Source organism: Pungitius pungitius, chromosome 6 (assembly GCF_949316345.1).
Source record: "Pungitius pungitius chromosome 6, fPunPun2.1, whole genome shotgun sequence".
Classification (NCBI taxonomy): Eukaryota; Metazoa; Chordata; class Actinopteri; order Perciformes; family Gasterosteidae; genus Pungitius; species Pungitius pungitius.
In genome coordinates this window covers 1,804,231-1,827,622 of record NC_084905.1, presented here as the reverse complement: position 1 = coordinate 1,827,622, position 23,392 = coordinate 1,804,231, and the positions used below count along the sequence as shown (strand labels likewise).

The following is a 23,392-nucleotide window of genomic DNA, read 5'->3' as shown; positions in this document are numbered from 1 at the left end:
ACAATTTGATTAACGTTGCGGTTTGGCACCACACCAGGCACAGGGGGTAATGACTGTCACCCCTTTATCCTCACCATGCCTCCTGTCTTATTCAACACACACACACACACACACTAAGATGCGTTTACACATATTGTGGGGTTTTCCTCTCATTCTCTTTCGTGCTCTCTGAAATTTCAGGCTTGCTCGGGGGTTGTGTGGGGTTCCTCCGGAGAGCAATAAAAGCCGATTGGACTTCAAACCGTTGGTCAGGCCTCCTCGCCCCAGCATCTGTTGGATTACAGTGAGCCAACCTGTCATCTGTGAAATGAAGGCCAGTATGGGAGCAGAGGGGAAAGGCCACAGGAGGGGACAGAAGGACAGAGCGGGACATGGAGGGAGGTGTGAGACAGGAAGAAGAGAGGAGGAGCACACAGATTGGTTCTTGCAAAGGTCACGATGTGAATCCATTACGCGTGGTTTGAAGAAAACTGGTAATTAGTCCACATTTAGCAGAAGTTAAACAAGCAGAGTTGGGTGAGGGGGTCAAATGTAGGGAAGGAGAGACACACCCGACCTTAAGGTGAATCATTTCATCTTCATCCTGATGTTTTACAGCCTCTGAGCAGTGGGGGTGAAGAGAAATCCCTTTGACCCCCCCCATCCACTTTGATTCTTCCCTCCACCGCATCCCTCTCTGCTGATATCTCTCCGTCACCCCCTGCTGCACCCACCCAACGCCCCCACCACCTGCTGTGTCTCCCCCCCTGAGGGAATCGTTTTCACTCTAACAACTTCAATTAACCTTACCCCCTTCTTGCACACAGACACGCATGCATCCACGTGCACACACCCACACACACACACACACACACATAGACCATGCCTTCATTCGCACATCCCCCTGCCCATATCAATCAAAGGTGTTAAGGTCAGTGAACTGACAGAAGGTGACATGGGGAAGAATGTGAGGCTACTTGCTACAGCCTACAAGGCGGTGTCTTTAGACACAAAACAGTGACCCTGTCATAAACCCTTTGAAATAATTAGAGCTGGGGCAGCTCTAGGAAAAAGGAAATGTATTTAATTTCATGCACGAAGAATTAGTAAAGGCCGGCTTCATTTTCTGTTTTAGGATTAGTTTCTTGGAGGTTGTTGGCTGAGGAAGCTCAAGGTTGGAGGAAAAATACATGTTTAGTGAAACTGAGGTGAAGTCTATTCCCTACACCCACTGAGATCTTCAGAATTAAAGTGCTGCCTTTCGACTGAAATCGCAAGAATCAAATCACAATCTGCCGCGCTGAGTTTGAGTCTTATAAGAGCTCTACTTTGGTCGACTTTGACATGCGCGTTTGGATCAGGTTTCTGACGCCAATAGGGGAACACTGATCAGATGCATCGGCAGACACAATTTGGAAAGTATGCTGCCGCCATAAAGCAAATGGGGGGATTGAAAGATTGGTGTCGTGCCCAGTTACGCGGCAGTAAACAGAGTTCAGGGTCGTTGGTCAGCCTTCACAAAGTAGCTCGTGTTCTTCCATGGCCGTGCAAGCATGTGCATGTTGTGGGCGCACATGCTGTGTTGTGTGTTTGCACTTGTGTGAATGCACGTTTGTGAGTGCAAAAGAAACGCACATGGGGGGGAGGGGAGGTTAAATCAGCACAGCTGTTGTCGAAATCAGACCTGGCCGCCGCGTGAACGCCTGCAGGCGGCGAACTCATATCCACGCTTGCACTCGTCGTCTTCATCATCATTTGGCTGACACAAAACAATAACACGCTGCTGTTTAGGCAGCGGAGTCCAAAAAAACAAGTGCCCACATTGTAACTGAAGTGTTTTAATATGCTATGATGATGGTTGGGAAGGGTTGCTTTCAATAATAATGTTCTACTCATTGAGCAATGACACCATGATATTGATTCAAAACCTTTACTCACTCTGGAGGTTTGCTACACTCAGGCCTCTACGTTCAAAAATGATTTTAATACCACACAGATGGGGATACAACCTGCCTGATCATAACCTAATTGGCTCCAAATAAGGATTTTCAATCTGCTTATAAAAACATGCCCTATGAAGGGATTGTGACTGCAGGCAAAACAAACAAAGTACACTCGATTCAATTCAATTTGTAGAACACGTAAACGTATGCACAGACACACCGCCTTTCGTTCTGTGCTAAAACGCCCCCAATCGCTCTACAACTGCCACATCATTACCAGCAGCCAGCGGAGCTCTCCCATGGTTTATCTCGCCATAATTGCCGTTGATTGGTGTATTATTGCTTTGGTTAATCCGCCTGTGGGTGGCTAATAAAGGAGCTCCATCGGGGATTTTATCAATCGTAGACAGAAGGTGTGCATGGAGTGAAACTGGAAGCCAGGAAAAAGCAAGGTGTGGGAGGGCTGGGAGCGGTGAATGAAGGGGGAGATATGAAAGTGTTTGCGGGATGAAAGAGGAAGTAAAGTGTTTGATTCATTTGGAAAGACGAGGAAGGACAAATTGGCACAGAGGAAATACTGCATTGTGGATTTAAATGCTTTTCTTTCGGAACGTGTCCATCTGAGGCGACGTGGGGTGGCGTCAGTTTGCTGGATGGGATTCTGACAGAGTTGTGAGGAGGGATCTGGCTCGCTGGGAAATCCTTTGTATGATTGATGTGGCCTTGCTCCCCGAGCCTCGGCTCTTCTTCTGAACAGTGTGGAGGGGGAGGCATGTGGCGAGGTGATTAGATTCTTCTCCATTACATAGCAGGGTATCAGGTAGGAAGTCACCTTCTGCAGATACGCCTCGGTCCTGATGCCCCGCGCAATGACAGCGTGTCTTCAACGGACCATGCGGTGTGAGAAGGGAAGCGAACATGACAAACTAGTGTTTCTTTATTCCACTGGGGGGGGCAAGTGGGATTATGTTGGCACACACGCTCCAGAGGCCATTGAAAGAGTTGGAGAAAGATGGAGAAAAAGACAGTTGTTTGGAGTCTGGGGAAAGTTTGAAGTACACCGGAAAACTGAGGACAATTAAGAATGGGAGATGAAGTATGATTTCACACAAATCTAATGGAACATCACTTGTCTCCAGGGGTCAGACATATTCAATGAAGTTTCCCCTATTCTTTAAGTGAGGTAACGTGTTTTAACTGAAGACGAGTCAGGAGACCACAAATGTACACAGCTTTGATTCAATGCATTAGTGTATATTGTTCAGTGTGGATAGTAATTCATGTCTCTTGTGCCATAAGTGTGTGTGTGTATTGTTTTAACTGTGGAAGCTGAATCTCCCGTCTGCACAAAGGATGTAACCTTGGGAATTAATAAACATTCCATGTGGTATTGTGGTCTGAGTGCAAAAGAGCCTTTGAACTGCAGCCTATAGGACAGCACCTCCTGCTGGGAATCTGCCTGCATTGTGCCACTGACTGCTAACATACATGACGGAAATATGTTTAGCCTTTTTGACATTTTTCGACAAAATATGTTTAGCCTTTGTTTACGATGACATTTTTTGCCTTTTTATGCCATTTTTCAACCAAATAGTTTTTCATAACCTTTTTGGAAGAAATACATTTTTTAAATATTTCATAGTTCATGCACCCACATGGATAATGCTCGACTAGGTGTACATGAGCTTCACGGTTATGAAGCTCCCATAGGCAGAATCGTATATTCACATTGATTCCACAGACCCTCCTTTGTCTCTGGTCACATTGTTCCGTGTCTGGCCGGGACAAGGCGTCCGTGAACATGCTTTGTCCCCCCCCCCTGCCTTTCTTGCTGTCTCCCTCCCTCCCTCGTTTTCTCCTTAGGTGCCAAAAATGCGATTTGTTTCCACGTTTGCAGACCAGTCATGCTTCTCCTTGGTTCCCACAGATTTTAAACCGGCCAATCAGCAGAGTGGGACCAGTCATGAAAGAAGGGGCCTGAGGAGTTCACTCTCAACATTTTTGTCCTTTGCCTGTTTAAGCTGTTGTTAAGTGGTTAAAGTTTTCTGTTGGGAGTGTTATGTGTGAAAAACAACACAGGAATCGGGAGACCGTAACGTTTCAGTTGTTTACTTCAACTCATCTTGACTTCGCGCCAACCGGAAACACGTCATCGTCATAACAAACGTAAAGGCATGATATCCACGTACGGCATGCTGTAAAACGCTGTCGTGGAGACATAACATTTTCCCCCCTCTCCAGGAGAGATCTAACTTGCATCCCTGAGCGAAATGTAAAACAAATAACACATTACATGAATGAGGAATCCATATTAGGTATCGTTCAGAATACCTTGTTAATGACTTCAGTCCAGCCCGAACCTATCATTACGGGACTATTTTCGACTTAAAGTGCCTCAGAACCTTGGACTGAAATAACTGGAACGTGTTTGAAACTTGCAAAATATAATGCCATGGTCAGCGTATGGCTGACCTCTAATCTGTAACATAGTCCCTGAGGTAGCTCGGTTTGGTGCGGGCGCGGACTGGTCGTGCTGCAGGATTTACTGAGCCTCCAGAGTCCGGATCAGGGTCTCGGCTGGCCTCCAGGTCCTCCGCGGTAGGTGGGCCCACTTTGCGCAGGCGGCGTGCATGCCACCGCGTTCCATCGGACAGGCGAAAGGTGGCAGGTCCCAGTTGCTCAGTCACCTGAAGAGGCGCTGACCAGAACGATAAGAGCTTATGGCCCCGTGTGGGCCTCCGGACCCTGACCCAGTCTAGAACGGTGCAAGCTGGGTGTTTGGCCCTGTGGGACCGGTCAAAGCGCTGTTTAGTTGCCTGCTGTCGTGCTGCGACTCGGTCGCGTAGCTGATCTGTTGTTTCTCGCTGGGCCCCCTGTGACGTCAGGTGAGCGGGAACACGCAGGCGGTCCAGGGGTAGTGACAGCTCGCGCCCCAACATCAGAAGGGCTGGTGAGCGGTCTGTTGTGGTGTGTTGAGCAGCTCGGTAGTGCAGCAGGGTCCGCCTGAGTGCTGCTGAGAATTGAAACCCCTCTGCCAAGTGGGCTCTGAGACCATTTTTCAGCGTCTGGTTCATGCGTTCCACACCCCCATTCGCTTGAGGGTTATAGAAGGCTGTGCGTATGTGTCTGATTCCCCGCTCACTCAGAAAAGTTGTGAACTCCCCAGAGATGAATTGCGGCCCATTATCTGTGGTGATCGTCGTGGGCATGCCCCAACGAGCAAAAAGCGCCTCCAGAAAGTCGATGACCGCCTGTGTGGTGACCGACCCTGTAGAGACTGCCTCGGGCCACTTAGAGTGCAGGTCGTAGGCCACGATGAGGAATCGTTGGTGATGCGGGACGCCACGGAGCTCACCACAAATGTCCATTTGGATGTGCTCCCAAGGCCCAGCTGGCCACTGCAGTGGCTGAAGGGGAGGAGCTGGAGAGGGGCCAGTCTTTCCACTCACCAGGCAGGCTGTGCAGTCTCTCACCATAGCCTCCACATCTCCATCTATTCCTGGCCACCAGACCGCTTCCCGGCAGCGCTGCTTGACCTTGACAATGCCCAGGTGACCTTCATGAGCCATGGACAGGACACGTGCCTGTAAGGCGGGGGGTATGACTGTGCGATGGCCCCTTGCAACGCAATGGCCGTTCCAGCAAAAAAGTTCATCTTTAAACCGGTGGAAAGGCACCAGACTGTCTGGTAGGCCAGAGGCTGGAGGCCACCCAGAGTGGATGAATGTGCGGAGCTGTGAGAGCACTGGGTCCTGTTCGGAGGCCTGTTGCAGTTCCTGAAGGGACACTATTGCCTCAAGGGGGGAGTGGAGGAGCTGAATGAGGTCCAGGTCGGTGTAGTCTGGAGTTGGGTCCCCAGCTAACGGTGGCGTGGAGCGTGACAGTAAGTCCGCCACCACATTCTCTCGTCCCGGTGTGAACTGCAGAGTGAAGTTGTACTGGTGAAGTCTCTCATACCACCGGTGGATGCGCAGAGGCCTGTGCCCGGAACCAGATGTGGCGAGCAGCGCTGTAAGCGCTTGGTGGTCTGTGCGTAATGTGAATGAACGGCCGTACACATACATATGCCACCGCTCACACGCCCAGACACAGGCCAGGGCCTCCCTCTCCCCTACGGAGTACTTCTGTTCAGCTGTATTAAGGGCTCGGGAGGCAAAAGCAATAGGTCGCTCTGTGCCGTTGTGGAGCTGAGACAGCACAGCCCCCACTGCGTAGTTGGAGGCATCACAGGTGAGAAGCGTTGGGCTGAGTGGGTCGAAGTGGGCGAGTACTGGTGGCGCGATGAGCTGGGCCTTCAGCTGCACGACCGCATCTTCGCAGGCAGGGGTCCATGCCCATTGGGCGTCTTTTTTGAGGAGCAGCCTGAGAGGGGCAGTGGTGGAGGAATACTGGGGAAGAAAACGCAAGTAATAGGCGGTCATACCCAGAAAGGAGGCAATTTGGGCTGGGCTGGAGGGCATGGGGAGCCGTTGAATAGCCTCCACGTTAGAATGAAGTGGACTGAGGCCTTCCGGGGTCAGACGAAACCCCACAAACTCCACCTCGGACGCAGAGAAAATACATTTCTCCCCATTCAGTGTGAGGGCATGGGAGGCCAGTGTGTCAAGCACCCGTGTGAGCCGTTGGTCGTGGATGGCCGGCGTTGATCCGTGCACCACTATGTCGTCCAGGAATATCACCACCCCTGGTATGCCCGCGAAGATGGTGGACATTATTTTCTGGAAGCAGCTAGGGGCGGAGCATAGACCAAACGGTACCCTGGTGTAGCGGAAGACGCCTGCGTGTGTGACAAAAGCAGTGAGGTTACGGCTTTCTGGGTGCAGAGGTACCTGCAGGTAACCTTGGCGGAGGTCGAGCTTGGAAAAGACCTTGGAGCCGTAAAACTGAGAAGTCAGTTCCTCTGCCGTGGGCAGCGGGTATTTGTCGGGCACCACAGCCTTGTTCACCGCCCTCAGGTCCACACACACCCGCAAACCACCTGACTTCTTCTTCGCGATGACCAAATTAGAGATCCAGGGCGAGGCGTTGACTGGTTCAATGATGCCGATTTCCAACAGCTTTGTCAGCTCTGCTGTAACGTCATCACGTAGTGCCAGGGGAATGCGGCGGAGAGGTTGTATGACCGGGTGGACGTCCTTGTGAAGGAGAGGTTGATGTGTGAAAGTTGAGATGCAGCCTAGGCCCGAAAAGAGTGCTGGCCATTGCTGTTCCCATGATGAGCTGACGTGGAGAATCGTTGCTCCACAGCTGTCCATGAACGTGAAACCCAAGCTGGTGATGAGGTCCAGCCCCATGAGGTTAGCTCCATGCCGCGCCACTTGAAAGGTGAAGGTAGCCATGGATTTGTTGCCATGGCGCACCGAACAGCTGAGGGAGGCCACTAAGTCGATCTTTGAATGACCATATCCATGGAGAACAGCCGAAGGCGCCTGCAGCGCGATGTGGGGCAGGAAGCGCTTGACTGTGGACCAGTTGAGAAGAGATAACGCCGCTCCAGTATCCAGCAGTAATGGTACACAGACCCCATCTAGATCCACTGTGCACGTCTTGAAGGACACACGTGCAGAGCTGACCGAGTGTATGGGGGTTGGAGCTGACGAGCTTGCACCAGCCTGTCGTGGGCCTGTCCGTGGGCCGACCGCAGCCGGTGCAGAGCGACAGACTTTAGCGAAGTGGTTGTCTTTCCCGCAGCACTGGCATACTTGTCCCCTGGCCGGGCATGTTGGGGCTCTGCTCATATGTGTAGAGGAGCCACAGTTGCCACACCTTTGACGTGGCTGGCCACGTGTGCGTGCTGTGTAGTTAATTCCTGGTTCCGTGTCGCATGATGCAGGGCTAGGTGCGCGCTCGGAATCTTCCACATGCTGTGTTAAGGCGGGCTGAGAGAAACCGCGGGGAGCTAGTTGTGACGTCAGTTCGGTAGCTTTTTCGATCTGTAAGGCTATTTCCAGCGCCGTTTTAAGAGTCAAATCATCCGGTGACATAATCAACTTCTCGCGAATTTTGGGGTGGGTTGCATGTTCTGCAAGCTGGTCGCGTATCATTTCCTGCTCCATATCACCGAACTTACAGAAGACAGCTAAGCTGCGGAGGTCGGCTATATAGTGCTGGACTGACTCACCCGCTTTTTGCTTGCGCTGCCGGAAGACTATCCGACGGAGAATCACAGTCTGTGGAGCTGCAAAGTGTGCTTCGAGTAGTTTCGTAGCTTCCTTATACTTTTTCGCTTGTCCCAGGGTTCTGAATATGCGCTGTCCTTCGGTACCGAGGCAATGAACGAGGAGTGCTCTCCGTCGCGGGTCGCTAGCTTCCTCCAGTCCGAGGGCTGCGAGATATGTTTCGAACGACTCCAGCCAACGGATCCAAGGTACCGGAGGCTCGCCTGGTAGTGAAAGGAAAGGTGTAGGTGGTGGGAGTGAAAACTCCATCCTCGTCGCCAATGTTATGTGTGAAAAACAACACAGGAATCGGGAGACCGTAACGTTTCAGTTGTTTACTTCAACTCATCTTGACTTCGCGCCAACCGGAAACACGTCATCGTCATAACAAACGTAAAGGCATGATATCCACGTACGGCATGCTGTAAAACGCTGTCGTGGAGACATAACAGGGAGGACTTTAAGCGAGATGCATTAGGATAATTGATGATACCTCTGTATTTGTCTAGGTGAAGAAACGTTTGGAGAAGCATGTGAAGCCATTTTTTTGAATCATTTTGCTAATACTGACTTTTTTACATGTATTATTATTTTTTACGTTTAGTTGTCGTGTGTTCATCTCAACTGTTCTACCTGGACTGGAAAGGGGAACATAGCGCATACCCACTGAAATGCACACCAAGCTTTAACCAAATGTAGCTTTAATTGTCATCTGCAGTCTTCAATTGTGATGTAATTTATCAGACCCACAGAATACTCAGAGACTCGGTCCATTAAGCCAACTCACATAATCCATTATCTTGTGTATGCAGAATGTATTCATCTTGGCAGCATCCCTCATAGAGGAAACACTAAGGAAATACTTTTGGAAATACTTAATTAAAAGCAGCAAGTGGCTGTAGGAATTACATATTAGCTTCTTTCAGGAGAGCAATGTGAAAGCAGGTGTTGCAGAGAAAGAAAGATGATCAAATAGAGCAGTCAAACACACATGCCAACTAGAAAAGTTGTGTTGGATATATGTTGTGAGTGGATGGAGTGTGTCAAGCGAGAAAGAGAGAGAGAGAGAGTAATGTGTTGTTAAATATAAAGGGTCCGATAGATTGAAAAGGCAGTTTTTTATTTTCACATGGTGTACACACCATCAAATCATTATGTTTTTATTGTATAGTGGTACATGAATCCTGCCGTTGTGCTGATAGATACCTGGTGTGTGGATTTCTGACCGCCTGACACCCTGCACCACCAGCGCTCCACTTGTTGTTGTCGTGAGGGAACAACGAGAGATCAGCTGGGTTTGACCTTCTAGTCTGTCAAATGGGCGGATCTGCCCAGACCCTCATGCAGGTTCAAACCTATTGTCTCAATTAGTATTATTACATCTAGTTTTCTCATGTTGCCTATGACTTATTGTACAAATGTCTCCACCATTGTCAGTTTATGCACTGTGCCTCTGCGGTAATGTAAAAAGAGCAAAGATACCCACCCACCTGCAAAATGTCAACCTCACATGACAGCTGATTAGATTATTTGTCTAAAGTTAAGGCAGCAGGTTGCTGAAACACTTCACTGGTTTGAGTGAAAAGAGATTACATAGCAGGTTGTGAAATCATCACATAACAATAGAGCAGAGGGAGGATAGTGACTAATAATATCATCATATCATAAACGGACATATTTATCATTCTTTTTTGTTTGCATTTAGACAGCAGGCAATGTAGGTTACTCATAAGGAAACGAGTGGACCAATCCTTTTGTCCCATAGCCGGCCAAACATCGTGTTGTAACTCATGTCTTGTGTCTTTTGTCAGTCAAATCAGTTCTATCTGACTAAGAACATTCCTCAGACCAGTAGAGCAGATGGCTTATACAGTGCCATTATGAAATAAAGTGCCATTATGAAATAAAAGTGGCATTATGAAATAAAAGTGCCATTATGAAATAAAAGTGCCATTATAAAATACAAGAAATTGTACTTATGAAATAAAAGTACCATGAAATGATTAAATGTATTTAATATGTATTTATTGCCTCATTTATTTATTTCACGATGTATTTCAAATGCATATTTCATTTATTTATTTATTATTATAAAACGGTATTCCATAATGTTGTTAAACTTTTGTCATTTCTCTCTCTTGTTATATCTTAAACTCGACAGGAGAGGGCGCTGAAACACTGCTAGTGTTGTAGAATGATGACGTAGGGCCGGCTCACATCAAAGACATGCCGGTACTTTTCCACTTCCAGAGTGACAATTTCCTGTTAGTTTCTCCGACATTACATCATTACATTACATCAACCCCAAAACTACGCATTTCTGCAAATTCATCGAACGCAGAGTTGATTAAATTAAGATACAAATTACATCACATAATTTACATTAATCCCAAAGCTAAGACTCCAAGGCGAGTCCCCACCGCACGTAAATCGTAAATAGTTTGGGATTTCCTTTTGGGAAGCAACAGCTGTGTAATCGCAGTGATAATATGGGAGGCGTTTTGATACTACGTCATAAAGTACATCCGGGTGGTCTGCTGTGTCCCAGCTGTCCTTTATTTTCACTCGATAAATCCTTTCCCTCATTCCCATCTTCTCTGTTAAACGTCAGGACAGTCTTCTCCTCGGCCAATGTCTTGTGAAAGTAAAAATATAACGTTATTTCATCACAGGACGGGAGCGAAATGAGTAGACTGACGTGACGTCACACAAAGGTTGCAGGCCATTGCGCTGCAGCATCCTGCCTCGGACGTGACAATCGACATGCGCGACGGCCCGCCCGCCCTCATTAACATGTGCGCACGTAACGTCCACCGAGGAGGCTGTCCTTAAATAAGGGCGCACACCCCCTCTGCTGCACCACTTCTCCGGGGAAGCCGCACCACGCACAGCTCGCATTTTGCTCCACCTGCCCGCCTGAAAGCCTAAAGGTAGGACCACCCGGCGCACTGATATGAGAACCGACTCCACGTTTCATGCTTCAGCCCTCCGCGGAAACGCGTCTGTTTGGATTCATTTTCCTCTTCTCGGTAATAGTAGAGTTTTATAGGGAGAGAGGGGGTGGTTATAAAACGATGACCCCCCCCCCCCCCCCTCCCCCTGTAAGAGGACACCGAAAGCGTCGTGTCGCTGGTTATTGTATCGAAAGTGTTGATTGGTTAGTGCGAAATAGGCCGGTTTACGACCGGCCCTCCTTTCCGCTTACGCGTGTTGCAGTTCGTTTGTGTAATAAAGGAGTTTATATTGTTCGTGCGTGTGAGAGAGAGAGAACGAACGGGATGGGGCTCACCGAGCCCTCCTGACCCAGTTGAATGAATGGCGTGTAGGAATGTCGTTGTAGATCACGGGCGTATAGCTTTTGAAATTGCAATTATACATTCTAAGCAATATATCACCGAACCCTTTTTCATTTTTAGAAGTTAATGTAACAGCCCCAACGTTTGAAGGCGGTTTGAACCTGTTTCATGTTGCATCAGGAGGTTCGCGGTGACCTCGGTTGACCGTGGTGACCAGCATCAACAGGCCCTTCCGACCCATAAATATGACCCACGAAATGCACTGCATTCATGTGGTGGCCCATTGGGGGCCCAGAACATAGTGAGCGCGCTAATGCAGCAGATATCTGGTTTCTATGATCCAAGATCGAGTTCTTTCATCTACAAATAATCCGAATAGTAATCCTCATTTATTCTTTAGTCTACAATACTAATAGGGCTGATTGGTTTTGATGTATAGTGATCCGTTACGTTAGGCCAACAAAGGGTCCTCTAATAAAACACAAACTCTGCTGACCTCAGGTTGGCATGCTGGAGGCTGTCCAGGTACGAATGTCCCACTTACACATTTGACTATTGTGTGCAAGCTCACCACGGATTGGTCTTTGATATCCACACGAGGAAAGTATTAGTGGTATAATCCTGTCACGTACTCCCCTGAACGTGCTGTGTCATGCCGCTGATGTAAAACCCTGAAAGCGTGAGCACTGGCGCATGCTCACCCAAACAGGAAACGTGTGTGTGTGTGTGTGTGTGTGTGCGCTCCACGGAGGCGGCCTGCAGTACTACTTTCCCAGGAAGGGGTTGCCATGGCGATCCAGTGTCCTGGTTTTGAAACGAGAATTTCCGTGTACCATATTAGGGAGTATAGTATTAGGGAATGATTTCCGCTTTGGGGATGGCAGAGGTTGTGTTTAAGGACTATGAGAAGAGCATAGTTCAGGTTTTATGACAGAGATGAAAAGGGAATACCCTCATTCGCCTCTGTGGTTTCCGGCCCGGTGGAAGCAGCCATGTCATGTACGTCCTTGTGTGTGTGCGCCTATTAATAGCAACACATCTCACTGTCAGTAGAACATGCATCACTAGGTTACTGCCTCTCTGATTCAACACTTGCCCACCCACCTCCCCCTTTTTATACTCTTACTGTTAAACTTCTTACCGTCTCCTCTTTTTTACTCTCAGATGTCTACCAAGGAGAAGCTGATCAGCCACGTGATGAAGGAAGAGCCTGTCGGCAGCGGGAACAAGGTGACGGTGGTGGGGGTCGGGATGGTCGGCATGGCGTCTGCCATCAGCGTGCTGCTCAAGGTGAGTGAAGTGGGGGTGTGTGGCTATGGAGTCATTACAGTGTCAAAGTCTAAGGACCTTTTTAAAATAAACTCTTAAAGCACAAACGTTTAATGGAGTAATAAAAATTGGAGAAAAAAAACAACATTCAGATTTCTGCTGAATCATCGTCTGCAATGTTGTTCTACAAAGCAGCACTTGCATTGTCCTGTTCCAGATGTGAGAGAGGGTGCGCTGTGTAATGGCAGAATGACCTTAATTGTATGCACCCATTCAGGACCTGTGTGACGAGCTGGCCCTTGTTGATGTGATGGAGGACAAGTTGAAAGGCGAGATCATGGACCTGCAGCACGGATCCCTGTTCCTCAAGACGCACAAGATCGTAGCAGACAAAGGTGAGCACGTGCGACCTGGAGAAAAAAAACGTACCGCCCCCCCCCCCCATCCACCTGCAGCCCCACCTGAACCTCTGTCCTTCTGTCTACGTGTCAGACTACAGCGTGACGGCCAACTCCAAAGTGGTGGTGGTGACGGCCGGCGCCCGCCAGCAGGAGGGCGAGAGCCGCCTCAACCTGGTGCAGCGCAACGTCAACATCTTCAAGTTCATCATCCCCAACATCGTCAAGTACAGCCCCAACTGCATCATCCTGGTGGTTTCCAACCCAGGTGAGGAGCACCGCGGTGTGAATAAGCGACCGAAGGAGGAACCGTGCGAGGAGGTGTGGCGCGGCGCTCATCCTTTTTCCTTCCTAACCCTCCAGTGGACATCCTGACGTACGTGGCGTGGAAGCTGAGCGGTTTCCCCCGCAACCGCGTCATCGGCTCCGGCACCAACCTGGACTCGGCCCGTTTCCGCCACCTGATGGGAGAGAAGCTCAACATCCACCCGTCCAGCTGCCACGCCTGGATCATCGGCGAGCACGGGGACTCCAGTGGTACGCGCCGACCGATCAAGCCGCCGCCAGCCGCCGCGTTGGTCCACTACGGCATTTTATCCCCCCCCCCCACCCCCTCAGTGTTTTCATCATTCCATGTCTGCTGCTCTCTCACAGTGCCCGTGTGGAGCGGCGTGAATGTCGCCGGAGTTTCTCTGCAGGGCATCAACCCGCAGATGGGGTCCGATGGCGACAGCGAGGATTGGAAGGCCGTGCATAAGCAGGTGGTCGATGGGTGAGTAAAAATCTTTTACGCTTTTTTTTTTTTTTTTTTTCCCTTGCCAGAGTCTCGTCATTCTCACATGCAGAGCGATCGCGGCGTGTCTGTCCGGCACAGAAACGGGTAGAAACATGTTTCAGTGGCTTTCACTGACAGTTGACTACGTTTGGCAACAACCCAGAAATTCCAAAGGGACAATTGAAGCCGGTGGAGGGGGGGGGAGTGGTGCCGGCGGCTTCGCCTGGTGAGAAATTTGCACCGGGCTTTGGGCCAGCGGACGGCGCCTGCCCTTCCAACACAATAGCTGGGCTCCTCTGTCACGTGACGCTGTGGGGTTGCGCCCGCGGGCTCACTTTTTGCGGCCACGTCTGCATGAACGACACGGCGGGCAACGTCAGGCGCTTAGAAAAGCCCGGCTCGCCCCTTTTAAAACCGGTGACTTTTATCCATGCCGCCCAATAAACGTTGCTCCATTTGTTGAACTTTGATATCGCACCAATATTTCACCGCGTGCCGACCAGAGTTATCTCAGGTAGCGAGAGGTCAGCCGTGTGCGACACAAAGGAGGGTTTATCACCGGTCTTTGCCAAAGATTTCCTGTGTAAGCTGGAAGAGGGACAAAGGCGCTGGGTGACTGTTCACAATGGACGTCTCAACCCGAAAACAAAGGGGCTGATGAGACATGTGCGTGGTGTGAACCATTTTGTTGTATTTCCTCACGCTGTGTGTGCACTGCAGGGCCTACGAGGTGATCAGGCTGAAGGGCTACACTTCCTGGGCCATCGGAATGTCTGTGGCCGACCTGGTGGAAAGCATCCTGAAGAACCTGCACAAAGTGCACCCAGTGTCCACACTGGTCCAGGTGAGGATCGGGAGTGAATCCGTGCTAAACAAAGTCTCGTTGCGTGTCTTCATATACTACGACACGGCAAACCTCCCTTTGACCTTTGCCCCCTGCTTCCTTTCCCCCCCCCCATCAGGGCATGCATGGAGTCAAGGACGAGGTCTTCCTCAGCATCCCCAGTGTTCTGGGCAACAGCGGCCTGACGGATGTGATTCACATGACACTGAAGCCCGGCGAGGAGAAGCAGCTGATCAGCAGCGCCGAGACCCTGTGGGGCGTACAGAAGGAGCTGGTCCTGTGAAGAGTGTTCCTTTTGACTCTTCAGCTCTCCGCTGAGAGGTGGTCTGCTTCCCACTGTGCCTCCTTCGACACCCCCCACCATCCCCCCTAACCGCAGCAGTTTGTAGCTAAACCAGGGGGGGCTAGGTTGTCCTGTTTTTTTATTTTTTATTTATTTAGATGTCCACCTACAAGTGTCCCTTTTCCTTTGCTGCCTCACTCCTGTCCTCCCTCTCCCCATGACTAAATTCTCCCAAATCTAACTCCCCTTCAGCCTGTGTGGGATGGCGGGATCATGTGTCTCTTGTGTTGTGCCGTCCACATGAAAAGGCCTTTTCAGTTTGAGTGTTTACATTCGATGTTGTGTGGTACATGTACACTGTTGCAGTTTCTTCTGTACACTCCTTGTCGGTAGTTTTATATTTATTCGGTTTTGCTGTTGTTGCTTGTAGCTTTTTTTTCTCCACTTGGCGGTCTGATTATTCGGGGGTATAATGTAGTTATTCCATTCCATGTGAGGAGGCCTTCATACGCAGCTAGTCACAGTGAGAATGGCCCAAAATCCAGTAAGAACCAAAGTCTCTATTTGACAAAGGCAATTCGATAATTCAACATTTACATCTGCAATGTAAAATAATTTTACTCTGCAAAGAGATAACAGAGAACCAGTGGCAAATATCTGGCTACAATTTTTGCCTACGGTCAGGTTATGAATTTTGAGGACTTGATTCTTAGCATACTCTAAACAACCTCATGAGATTTGTATTTATTTTACTGTAACTAACGGAGAGTTAATCAAGAGAAAATAATGGTATTATTTATAGTTGTTAATACTGTTAAGATCTATTTATGTATTACTGTTACAAGTTTATTAATAGGCAAACTCACTGAGTAGCGGAACTTGTCGTGGCAGCTGGGTGGTGATTTTTAATTGCTGTTACATCCAATAAATCTACCAGGATCACAATACACGTTTGGTTTTAGTTTTTTCCTCCCATTTGACATCCAGGGTTGCAGATGTTCATGTGCTAGCAGAGGTTTTTTATCCGGAAATCAATGTTATCGCTGGCTTCAACACTGGCCAGACGAACATTCTAGTCATTGCTGCTATACTTAGTATTTAAAAAAATAATGTATTTGAGAATTTAAATACTGTTGGTTATAGCATGTTCCCAAATAGTGTTTAACAACCCAAACCAGAGGGATGACCTGTTGGGCTTTTAAAGCAATTTAAAAAAAAAAATTATCAAAGAAATCAGATGAATCAAATCAGTTGTCTTTTATTTGTACTGATTTACATAAATCTACAGATATATAAAAAGAACAGGTGGTCTACAGTTGAATTGGAAACAAGAAAAAAAAAAACAGCAGATATTTATCATACAATTCAAAGTGCATTTAGTAAAAGGCTAATTTAAATGAGACAGGTTTGATAACTTTACACCAACTTGATTAGTACAATCTTATTTTTGTACCTTCCAATGTTCTGGCTATATTCACAACTTTTAACTGAAAACCAACCCCCCCCCCCCCCCCCCCGGACAGAACACAGAAATAAGTCTTTCAAGACTTTTGTTCACCTTTAACAGAGACACTGTACAGAGTAAAAGAACCACTCTGCATTGACGGGTTAATGCAGTCAGAGTGGAGGGCGGACCTGATCGGCTTAAGCAAATAACTAAATAAGTGAGCAAAGGGGCCTGGAAATTTAGCCCGTTAAACAGACTCCAACAAGAGATGGAAGAAATACAGTTCCAATGTTCATCACCTCTACTGTATGAAGTGATCCCTTTGATTCCATCGCTCCTGAACATGAACCGGACTTCATGCAGAAATAAATCCTAAAGCTGAACCCTGTGGTGTCCTTCCTGAAAGGTTGCCCTGGTTATTCATGTCAAAGCCTAACCTTTTCATTAGGAGACGACTGGACATATGGGGCTCTCTACCAGCCCCCCCAACTATTTGTGCTCACCAGCCTAATGACTGTGTAAAAATGACAGGGAACCAAATCTGCTGGCTGCCCGTGCAGTGTAACGTACACAGGTCAATGCATGCACACACACTTACTGTACGCTAACCCCAAATAGGCCCCCACCTCACTTCTCCACAGGAGGCAGGAGCGACAAGCACCTTTTAGCTCCAACCTCGGTTCCCAGTTCACAATGTGGTCACAGTGGTTCGTGTTTAACATTGGAGCCAAAAGGGGCCGCGACTGATGATGATGATCTGAATGAAGTATTTGGTCGGATCAAAATACAAATGAAGTCTTATCGGTGCCAACACAGGACGGCCCATTTCTTCATGATTGCTGTGTTTTTAATTATTTTCTGTTGTTGGTCAGATCGTTATCTTACACAAACAGATTTTACAGAGATTAAAACCAGAAGAGTTACAAGAGGACATTAAAAAGGAGGGAATAAAACAGAAGAAGGGAAGAGAGTAGGAGAGAGTGAAGATATGTAGTTTTCCTTGTCAGTAGAGGTCACTCAGACCGGCAGTCTTGCGGGCTTTCTGCATGAGGGCACGAAGCTGAAACTGCTTCCTGGACAGAAGGCGGACATGCTGGAAGAAAAGAGAATAAGAGTCGTTGAAGCCACCTGAGCGTGTGTGGGTCTGTGCCTCTTTCAGCCGCGTAGATGTAGATACGTTGGCGTGGTTACCTTAAGGAAAACCTCCAGGTCTATTACACCCCTGCGAAGGGCTTCTCCGAGGTAAAAGATGGTGTCCTCTATAGCGTTCTCTTCAGCGTACAGGTTGAGGATCTGCTTGTACAGCGGCGCAGTGGGAACGATGACGTCGTCAATGTCATTGTTCTCCGACTGGTTCTCCATCTTCTCCAAGGCCTCGCTCAGCTCCTCGTCCTTTCTCTTCAGCAGCTCGATGTTCCGGTCAACCTCGGACTGGCGGAAACACAACCATTACAAACATACCCATTAACACAATTTCAAGGGCAAGAAGAGGATTTTCTCACCACTTCCTGGTCCAGTCTGGAGACCATCTCCTCCAGTTTCTGGTGTCCTTTCTTCAGATCCTCCTCGGTCCGCTTCAGGGCGTCTAGCTCCGCCTGAGCTCTGTCCATCTCCTCCTTCATCCTCCAGCGAAGCTTGTCACTCACAGCTGATATCAGGGACGCGCGGATGGTGTCCTCGCCAATGGTGCCATCTCTGTTCGGACCTTCAGGAGAAGTTGAGAAGTGATGTTGGACAGCAAACAAGCAGAACACTAACAGTACAGAAGTTGTTGTAGGGTTGTACAAGACAAGATTAGCCACATGAATTATTCCATCATTTCAATCTTAATTACTATTCGGAAATTCAAAAATCAAGACCCATTCTTAATTTATGTAAACTTTATTGCAATACTAACTATATAGTTCTCATTTGTGGGCATGGACAAGCGTGTGATTAAAGGGTCAAAATACAAGTTTAGCAAGGCGGTGTGAGAAAGTGCAACACTGGCTCTCACTAAGTGACTCTGCTGGTGTCTGAGTTCTCAGACCAACAAAAGCCCAAAGCCCCCCGGCCCCCCCCCCCCCCCCCCCCGAATGACCTCCATCTGGCAAACAAGCTCAAACGGGTCTTTACTGATGCGTTCAATGACAATGGCGCTGGCGTGAGCCCATCCCCCATCAACAAACTCTAGACCACCAGGGCTGCTTCCTCCAGCTCAACAGGAGTCTCTGTCTCCCAACCACCCCCCCCCCCATCTCGTCCCATCTCAGAACCTACATCCTCACTACAGCCCCCCCTAAGCAGCCTGCCCAGACTCTGTCTTGCATCAACTTCCATTATCTATATTTTAATAATTCAGAAATTCTAAAATAATGACCTAATTCATATACATTGAATATTTCTTTGTGGCATATGTATTTTATTAATCACAAGCCTCGAAAGCTGATAAATACGAGGTTATGCGAGTGTAAACGCACCAATAAGTCTGTCGTCAAAGGTGGAGACCACCTCGTGTGAAGTCTGGAGTCAGCAGATAAATTCAGTCAGAGTTGTTTCTGCCTTGAGACCTCAGCAGCGTACATGCAAACCCAGTCCTCTTTTACTAAATAAGGTGCACAGCTACACAGGTGTCGTGCTGTTAGCTGATTTTGGGGCAGCAGATGGGTCTCCGGATCGTAGGTCTGTCTTTGTGTGCCGTCCTAAATATAAAACTGTGCCTAGGGTGTAGGCTGCGCCTTTCCCTTCTGATCCATCCTACCCTTTGGCCTTTAATGCTCACCACTCTAGTTACACGAACGACCTTTCACTGGTGGTTCAGCGTCACTCAAGTCACATAGGGGCCGAGAGAGTTGAGTGAAAATACCAAACAACCTATTGCATCGTTAAATAAGGGCAGTAGCAAGGGGAAAGTGCATAGTTTTATCAGAGGTGAATTTAGTATTAAACTATTGTTTTAGTAATACTAACACAAAATAGGTAACGGAAACTGAAGAGTGCAGAAAATAACGGTTTGGGTGGACATTCATCTGCACCGTCAGTGCTTGTGCAGTCTGTAAAAAAACATATGAAACCTCTGCTAAATTTTAAAGTTAAAACATGGCAGAGTCAATCACCCACTTTACTGAATGTGATACTTACCAGCTGTGGATACTGGAGGCTGGGTGGGGTAGTGTGCGGGTCCACCAGTGGCCGGGTAAGAGTTGCCTGCAGGGTATTGGTATCCTGGATAGCCTCTGCAAATACATTTATAGTTAGAATAAAATATTTAAATTGTTCATATTTTCCTTTTTAACCTCAACCTTAAGGTATAAACGTAACTGAGCCGGTGGCAAAGTTTTTCACTATTAAGAGTGCTTCTTATGCATGAGTTATTACGGGGAGAGCATGGCAAATACCTTACCCTGGGTTGGGAGTTGAGCTGTAAGGGGAGACTGCAGGCATGCCAGGCATATAGGAGGCTGAGGGAGAGAGATGAAAGAAAGGAAAAAAAAATCAGATCAAAAGGACATAAAAGGTGAAAATATTATTAATCTCTTTCACCCTCAAAGACTTTCAATATTCTATGGGCTGCTGTAGTGGTTTCTGAGCTCCATCTAGTGTGCAAGGAAGTAAATGCATCACTTAAACCGTCATGCTATATTTAGACATAAGCACGAATAACAAATAGAAATTTTCAATAATGGGAAACATCTTCAGTAAAAGATCTATTTTAATTTTGTGTGCTTACATTGAAGAAAAAAGTAATTTACAAAATGTACTTTGAGGAATATTGTTTGTTTTCAATACTTTAAATTTTTCATGAACAAACCGTAGGCTCAATCATCGTTGTGGTGCCTCATTTGGCAATAGATTGTGAAATGATGTGAGATTAGCACTTAAAAAGAGATGGTGAGAGGTGTTTTGGGATTTTTAGATGACCATCATTCATATAAATTGTTGGCCACAACTTTCAGTGTACTAGGAGGCGTTCAGTGTGTTTTCTTTCAAAGTGACATGATAAATATTTAAAGCATGTGGTCCATCTGGCTCTTCTGCAGTATTTTGGTCGATGCGATGTCCACTAAGATTGCCGTGCAACCCCCCAAAAAAATGTATGTCACTCACAGTTAGGGGGTCCGGCAGCTTGGAACGCTTGATAGGGGGCTTGTGTGGTGGGGCGAGAAAACACAGGCGGCTCCTCTCCAAAAACCACAATCATCACCTGAATTAGACCATACAGGTCTGACTGAGGCTGTAAGACATACAGGGAAGCGCATGTCTTCATTAAGTAAAACAACAAATGCTGAGTGTCCCTTCAAAAGATCAACAGGAAAACCATAAATGTCACGTGGAGCCAAATGTAAGTTTTTGGCCGATATACCTGTGCTCATTAACTGGTAGACACGTTCTAAATTTGACCAGGAAGCTCTATTTAGCATTATAATAGGGTTGTATGCTACTGCTGCGGTGACGCCTCAAATCCTCCATTACAGAATTATGCAAACACTAGATATGTATAGCTATAAAATTACGTTCATCTTTTTACATTTCCAACATTTCATACTCTTTGGATAAATTACAAATAGTGACTTAAGACCTCACACTTACATGCTTCCACTCATGGAGATAAGGCAGGTAGATCTTGCCGTTGGCATCGATGTGCTTGCCAGTTTTGATCATCATTGCATTGGTAGGTTTGACAAAACATATGGGAGGGTTGAAGGGATATGTGTCCAGCAACCAGAGACACACGGGAATGTTGTAGACATTGCCTACAGAAAAAAAAAAACATAAGCTACGTTATAATGTTTATACTCTACACTTGCTTAAAGAAAGTCTTTATTTTGTTTTCAAGTGCAATTTTGACCTCTTCATAAAAATCTGTTCTGAAAATCTGTTAAAAATGGGTTGTTTAACATGTTCCATCTCCTGAATGCCATTGAAGCCACGATGCCAGAATTGAAGGCGTAGAGTAACACAACAGTGGCCATTTTGTTTTTTCACAAATCATACGTGTTTTGGTGGAGTCTCGCTATAGCTAACACAAGGAGACATTTTCACATTGTCCACTTACTCTTTTTGAGGCAGGGATCACAATTTATTTTTTTAAGAGTGGAAGATAAATAGAGCAAGCTACACAAGAGAATGATTAGATGAGCAAAGAAACTAAACAGAAACTAACCGTCAAGTCTTTCAGATTCAACTTAGAAACTATACGTTACGTTTACAGTTTGTTATTTTAGCAAAAACATATTTCAGAGATAACGGTTATTATTTTTACCTCTGTAGCTCACTGGGACCGTTCCCGTCAGGCTCATCAGGTCTCTTGTGGAGCCATCATTAAACACTGAAATTGAACAAGGTCTTATGTCAACAAGCAGAACAATTTGGTTATAAGTCATAAGTTAGCAAACAATATATAACAGATTAGAAAGTTAAAAAACAGGATAAGGATCATTTACCATAAGCATCCATGACTGGCTTTAAGTCCTTGTACTGGAGGATGACGTTGGTTATCTCACGGACAGACAGATCTCTGTATTTGTATTGCTGGACAAGGACACGAAAAGATGAAAAGGAAAAAAATACAACGTTAGTATATTGAGAGTAGAGACACAATTGCTGACACCCATGAATCCCATTTAGACAGCTCCAATAAATAATATGCTTGATGAATTACTTCGGCGGTCATTTTGGCTGTGCAAGCAGTTGTTTACATGTAGTATGCCTGTATATCATTTGTGGAAAGTTTGTGGAAGTCCCACAATCAAAGCACAAACGCAGGGCTGGAACCTGCTCCCTCCTCCAGATTGGTTCACCGATGATGATGATGATGATGATGATAATGATAATAATAATAATACACCCATACACTCAAAGTGTTCAGTAAAAGGTAATGCTAAAAAAACAGGGCCCAGTGAAGAAAAGTCAGTGGGATGGTGTCTGTTAAAAGCAGCGAGAACACACTTATATCAGGGTTGTACAATTTCATTCTGATACTGTACACAATTTGATGACATCTGTGAAGTTTGTCTGAAACCCTTGATAGGCCTACACTCAAAGGGGTGATCAAGTGACGTAAACATAATGCAAATTGTGAACAAAAATAACTTGATAACCCCAGAACTGCATAATTCTTTTAAATAAACAAGATATTTACAAGATATTCAATAAACTGTAGATTACTGCATGTGTTTATAAGAGAGCATATTGAACATGACAAACAACAAAGGGGTATTTGTTGAGGTGCAAAATAAATCATCGGCATTCTGAATAAAACGTAACATGTTTATAATGTTTTAATGACGTCAGCTTGTTTGGGTGCTTATGCTATACGTTCAGACGTAGCTACGGTGAAGTATTTGAGGGAAAGGATCTCAGTCAAGTATTTATTCTTACGAAAGCATTTTACTAACACACTTAAACTTACTAAACTAAAGAGAAAATACAGTGCGGCCATTAAGCATTGCAGGAAATGTTAACCTGCCGACGTTAGGTAACAGTGTGTGGTATCGGTAACATTAAGTCAGCTAGCTAACGTACTACTGTTAGTCAGCTAGACACCGTGACACCTACCTTCAGCATTTTCTTCAGGGCACCTTCGTTGACGACTGCCATAGTGTTGGTAGTTTTTGTACGGTTCTTGTTCGTGAGTAAGGTGAGTGAACGGGAGACTTTTAACGCAGCTAGACTGGCAGCTAACACACGCTAAGACTGGTTAGCAGGACTTCACGGAAAGCTAGGCTAAAGTTAGCCCAGCCCGGGACCCGACTACAATCGTTCAGTGTCTATATGGAGCCCTCCACTCCAACACGACGACTCTTCTATCAACGCGATAAAATCTAGTCCAAAAAGTGTACAAAAAACAAACTAACGGTAGTTAGTAGTTAATAGTTCCAGAAAGGGGCTGAAAAATAAGTATCCGACAGTCAACAAAATGAATTTCCGGCATTTCACCTGACTACTTCCGGCATGCATGTGACGTCAGTAGGAGACGAGCTGTTCCGGCGTGGTCAGGTGAGTTTCCTTTCACACACCA

At 46.8% G+C, this 23,392-nt stretch overlaps 2 protein-coding genes across 2 annotated transcripts; one reads left to right on the top strand and one right to left on the bottom strand.

Annotated features, from left to right (window-relative positions):
• The first annotated feature begins 10,857 nt into the window (after positions 1–10,857).
• ldha (lactate dehydrogenase A4) lies at positions 10,858–15,888 on the top strand. Its single transcript, XM_037452068.2, has 8 exons — positions 10,858–11,010; positions 12,541–12,666; positions 12,923–13,040; positions 13,138–13,311; positions 13,407–13,580; positions 13,698–13,815; positions 14,539–14,662; positions 14,781–15,888. Exons 2-8 carry the CDS (start codon positions 12,541–12,543, stop codon positions 14,943–14,945), a joined length of 999 nt encoding a protein of 332 aa, XP_037307965.2. The 5' UTR covers positions 10,858–11,010; the 3' UTR covers positions 14,946–15,888.
• A 569-nt stretch (positions 15,889–16,457) lies between these two features.
• On the bottom strand, positions 16,458–23,343 carry tsg101a (tumor susceptibility 101a). The gene is made up of 10 exons (XM_037452067.2): positions 22,930–23,343; positions 21,816–21,903; positions 21,635–21,700; positions 20,962–21,125; positions 20,479–20,605; positions 19,775–19,832; positions 19,513–19,607; positions 17,895–18,097; positions 17,584–17,823; positions 16,458–17,485 (listed from the first exon to the last, which is right to left on the bottom strand). Exons 1-10 carry the CDS (start codon positions 22,969–22,971, stop codon positions 17,396–17,398), a joined length of 1,173 nt encoding a protein of 390 aa, XP_037307964.1. The 5' UTR covers positions 22,972–23,343; the 3' UTR covers positions 16,458–17,395.
• Between the last annotated feature and the right edge of the window lie 49 nt (positions 23,344–23,392).

Excerpts from the sequence above, each read along its gene's own strand:
- tsg101a (XM_037452067.2), bottom strand. The coding sequence starts at position 22,971 with ATGGCAGTCGTCAACGAAGGTGCCCTGAAGAAAATGCTGAAG. Across the intron at positions 19,833-20,478 it reads AGCTGCCGGACCCCCTAACT|CCTCCTATATGCCTGGCATG; the intron begins GTGAGTGACATA and ends TCTCTCCCTCAG. Across the intron at positions 18,098-19,512 it reads GCCTCCAGTATCCACAGCTG|GTCCGAACAGAGATGGCACC; the intron begins GTAAGTATCACA and ends CTTCTCCTGAAG.
- ldha (XM_037452068.2), top strand. The coding sequence starts at position 12,541 with ATGTCTACCAAGGAGAAGCTGATCAGCCACGTGATGAAGGAAGAGCCT. Across the intron at positions 13,312-13,406 it reads CCTGGTGGTTTCCAACCCAG|TGGACATCCTGACGTACGTG; the intron begins GTGAGGAGCACC and ends CTAACCCTCCAG. Across the intron at positions 13,581-13,697 it reads CGAGCACGGGGACTCCAGTG|TGCCCGTGTGGAGCGGCGTG; the intron begins GTACGCGCCGAC and ends GCTCTCTCACAG.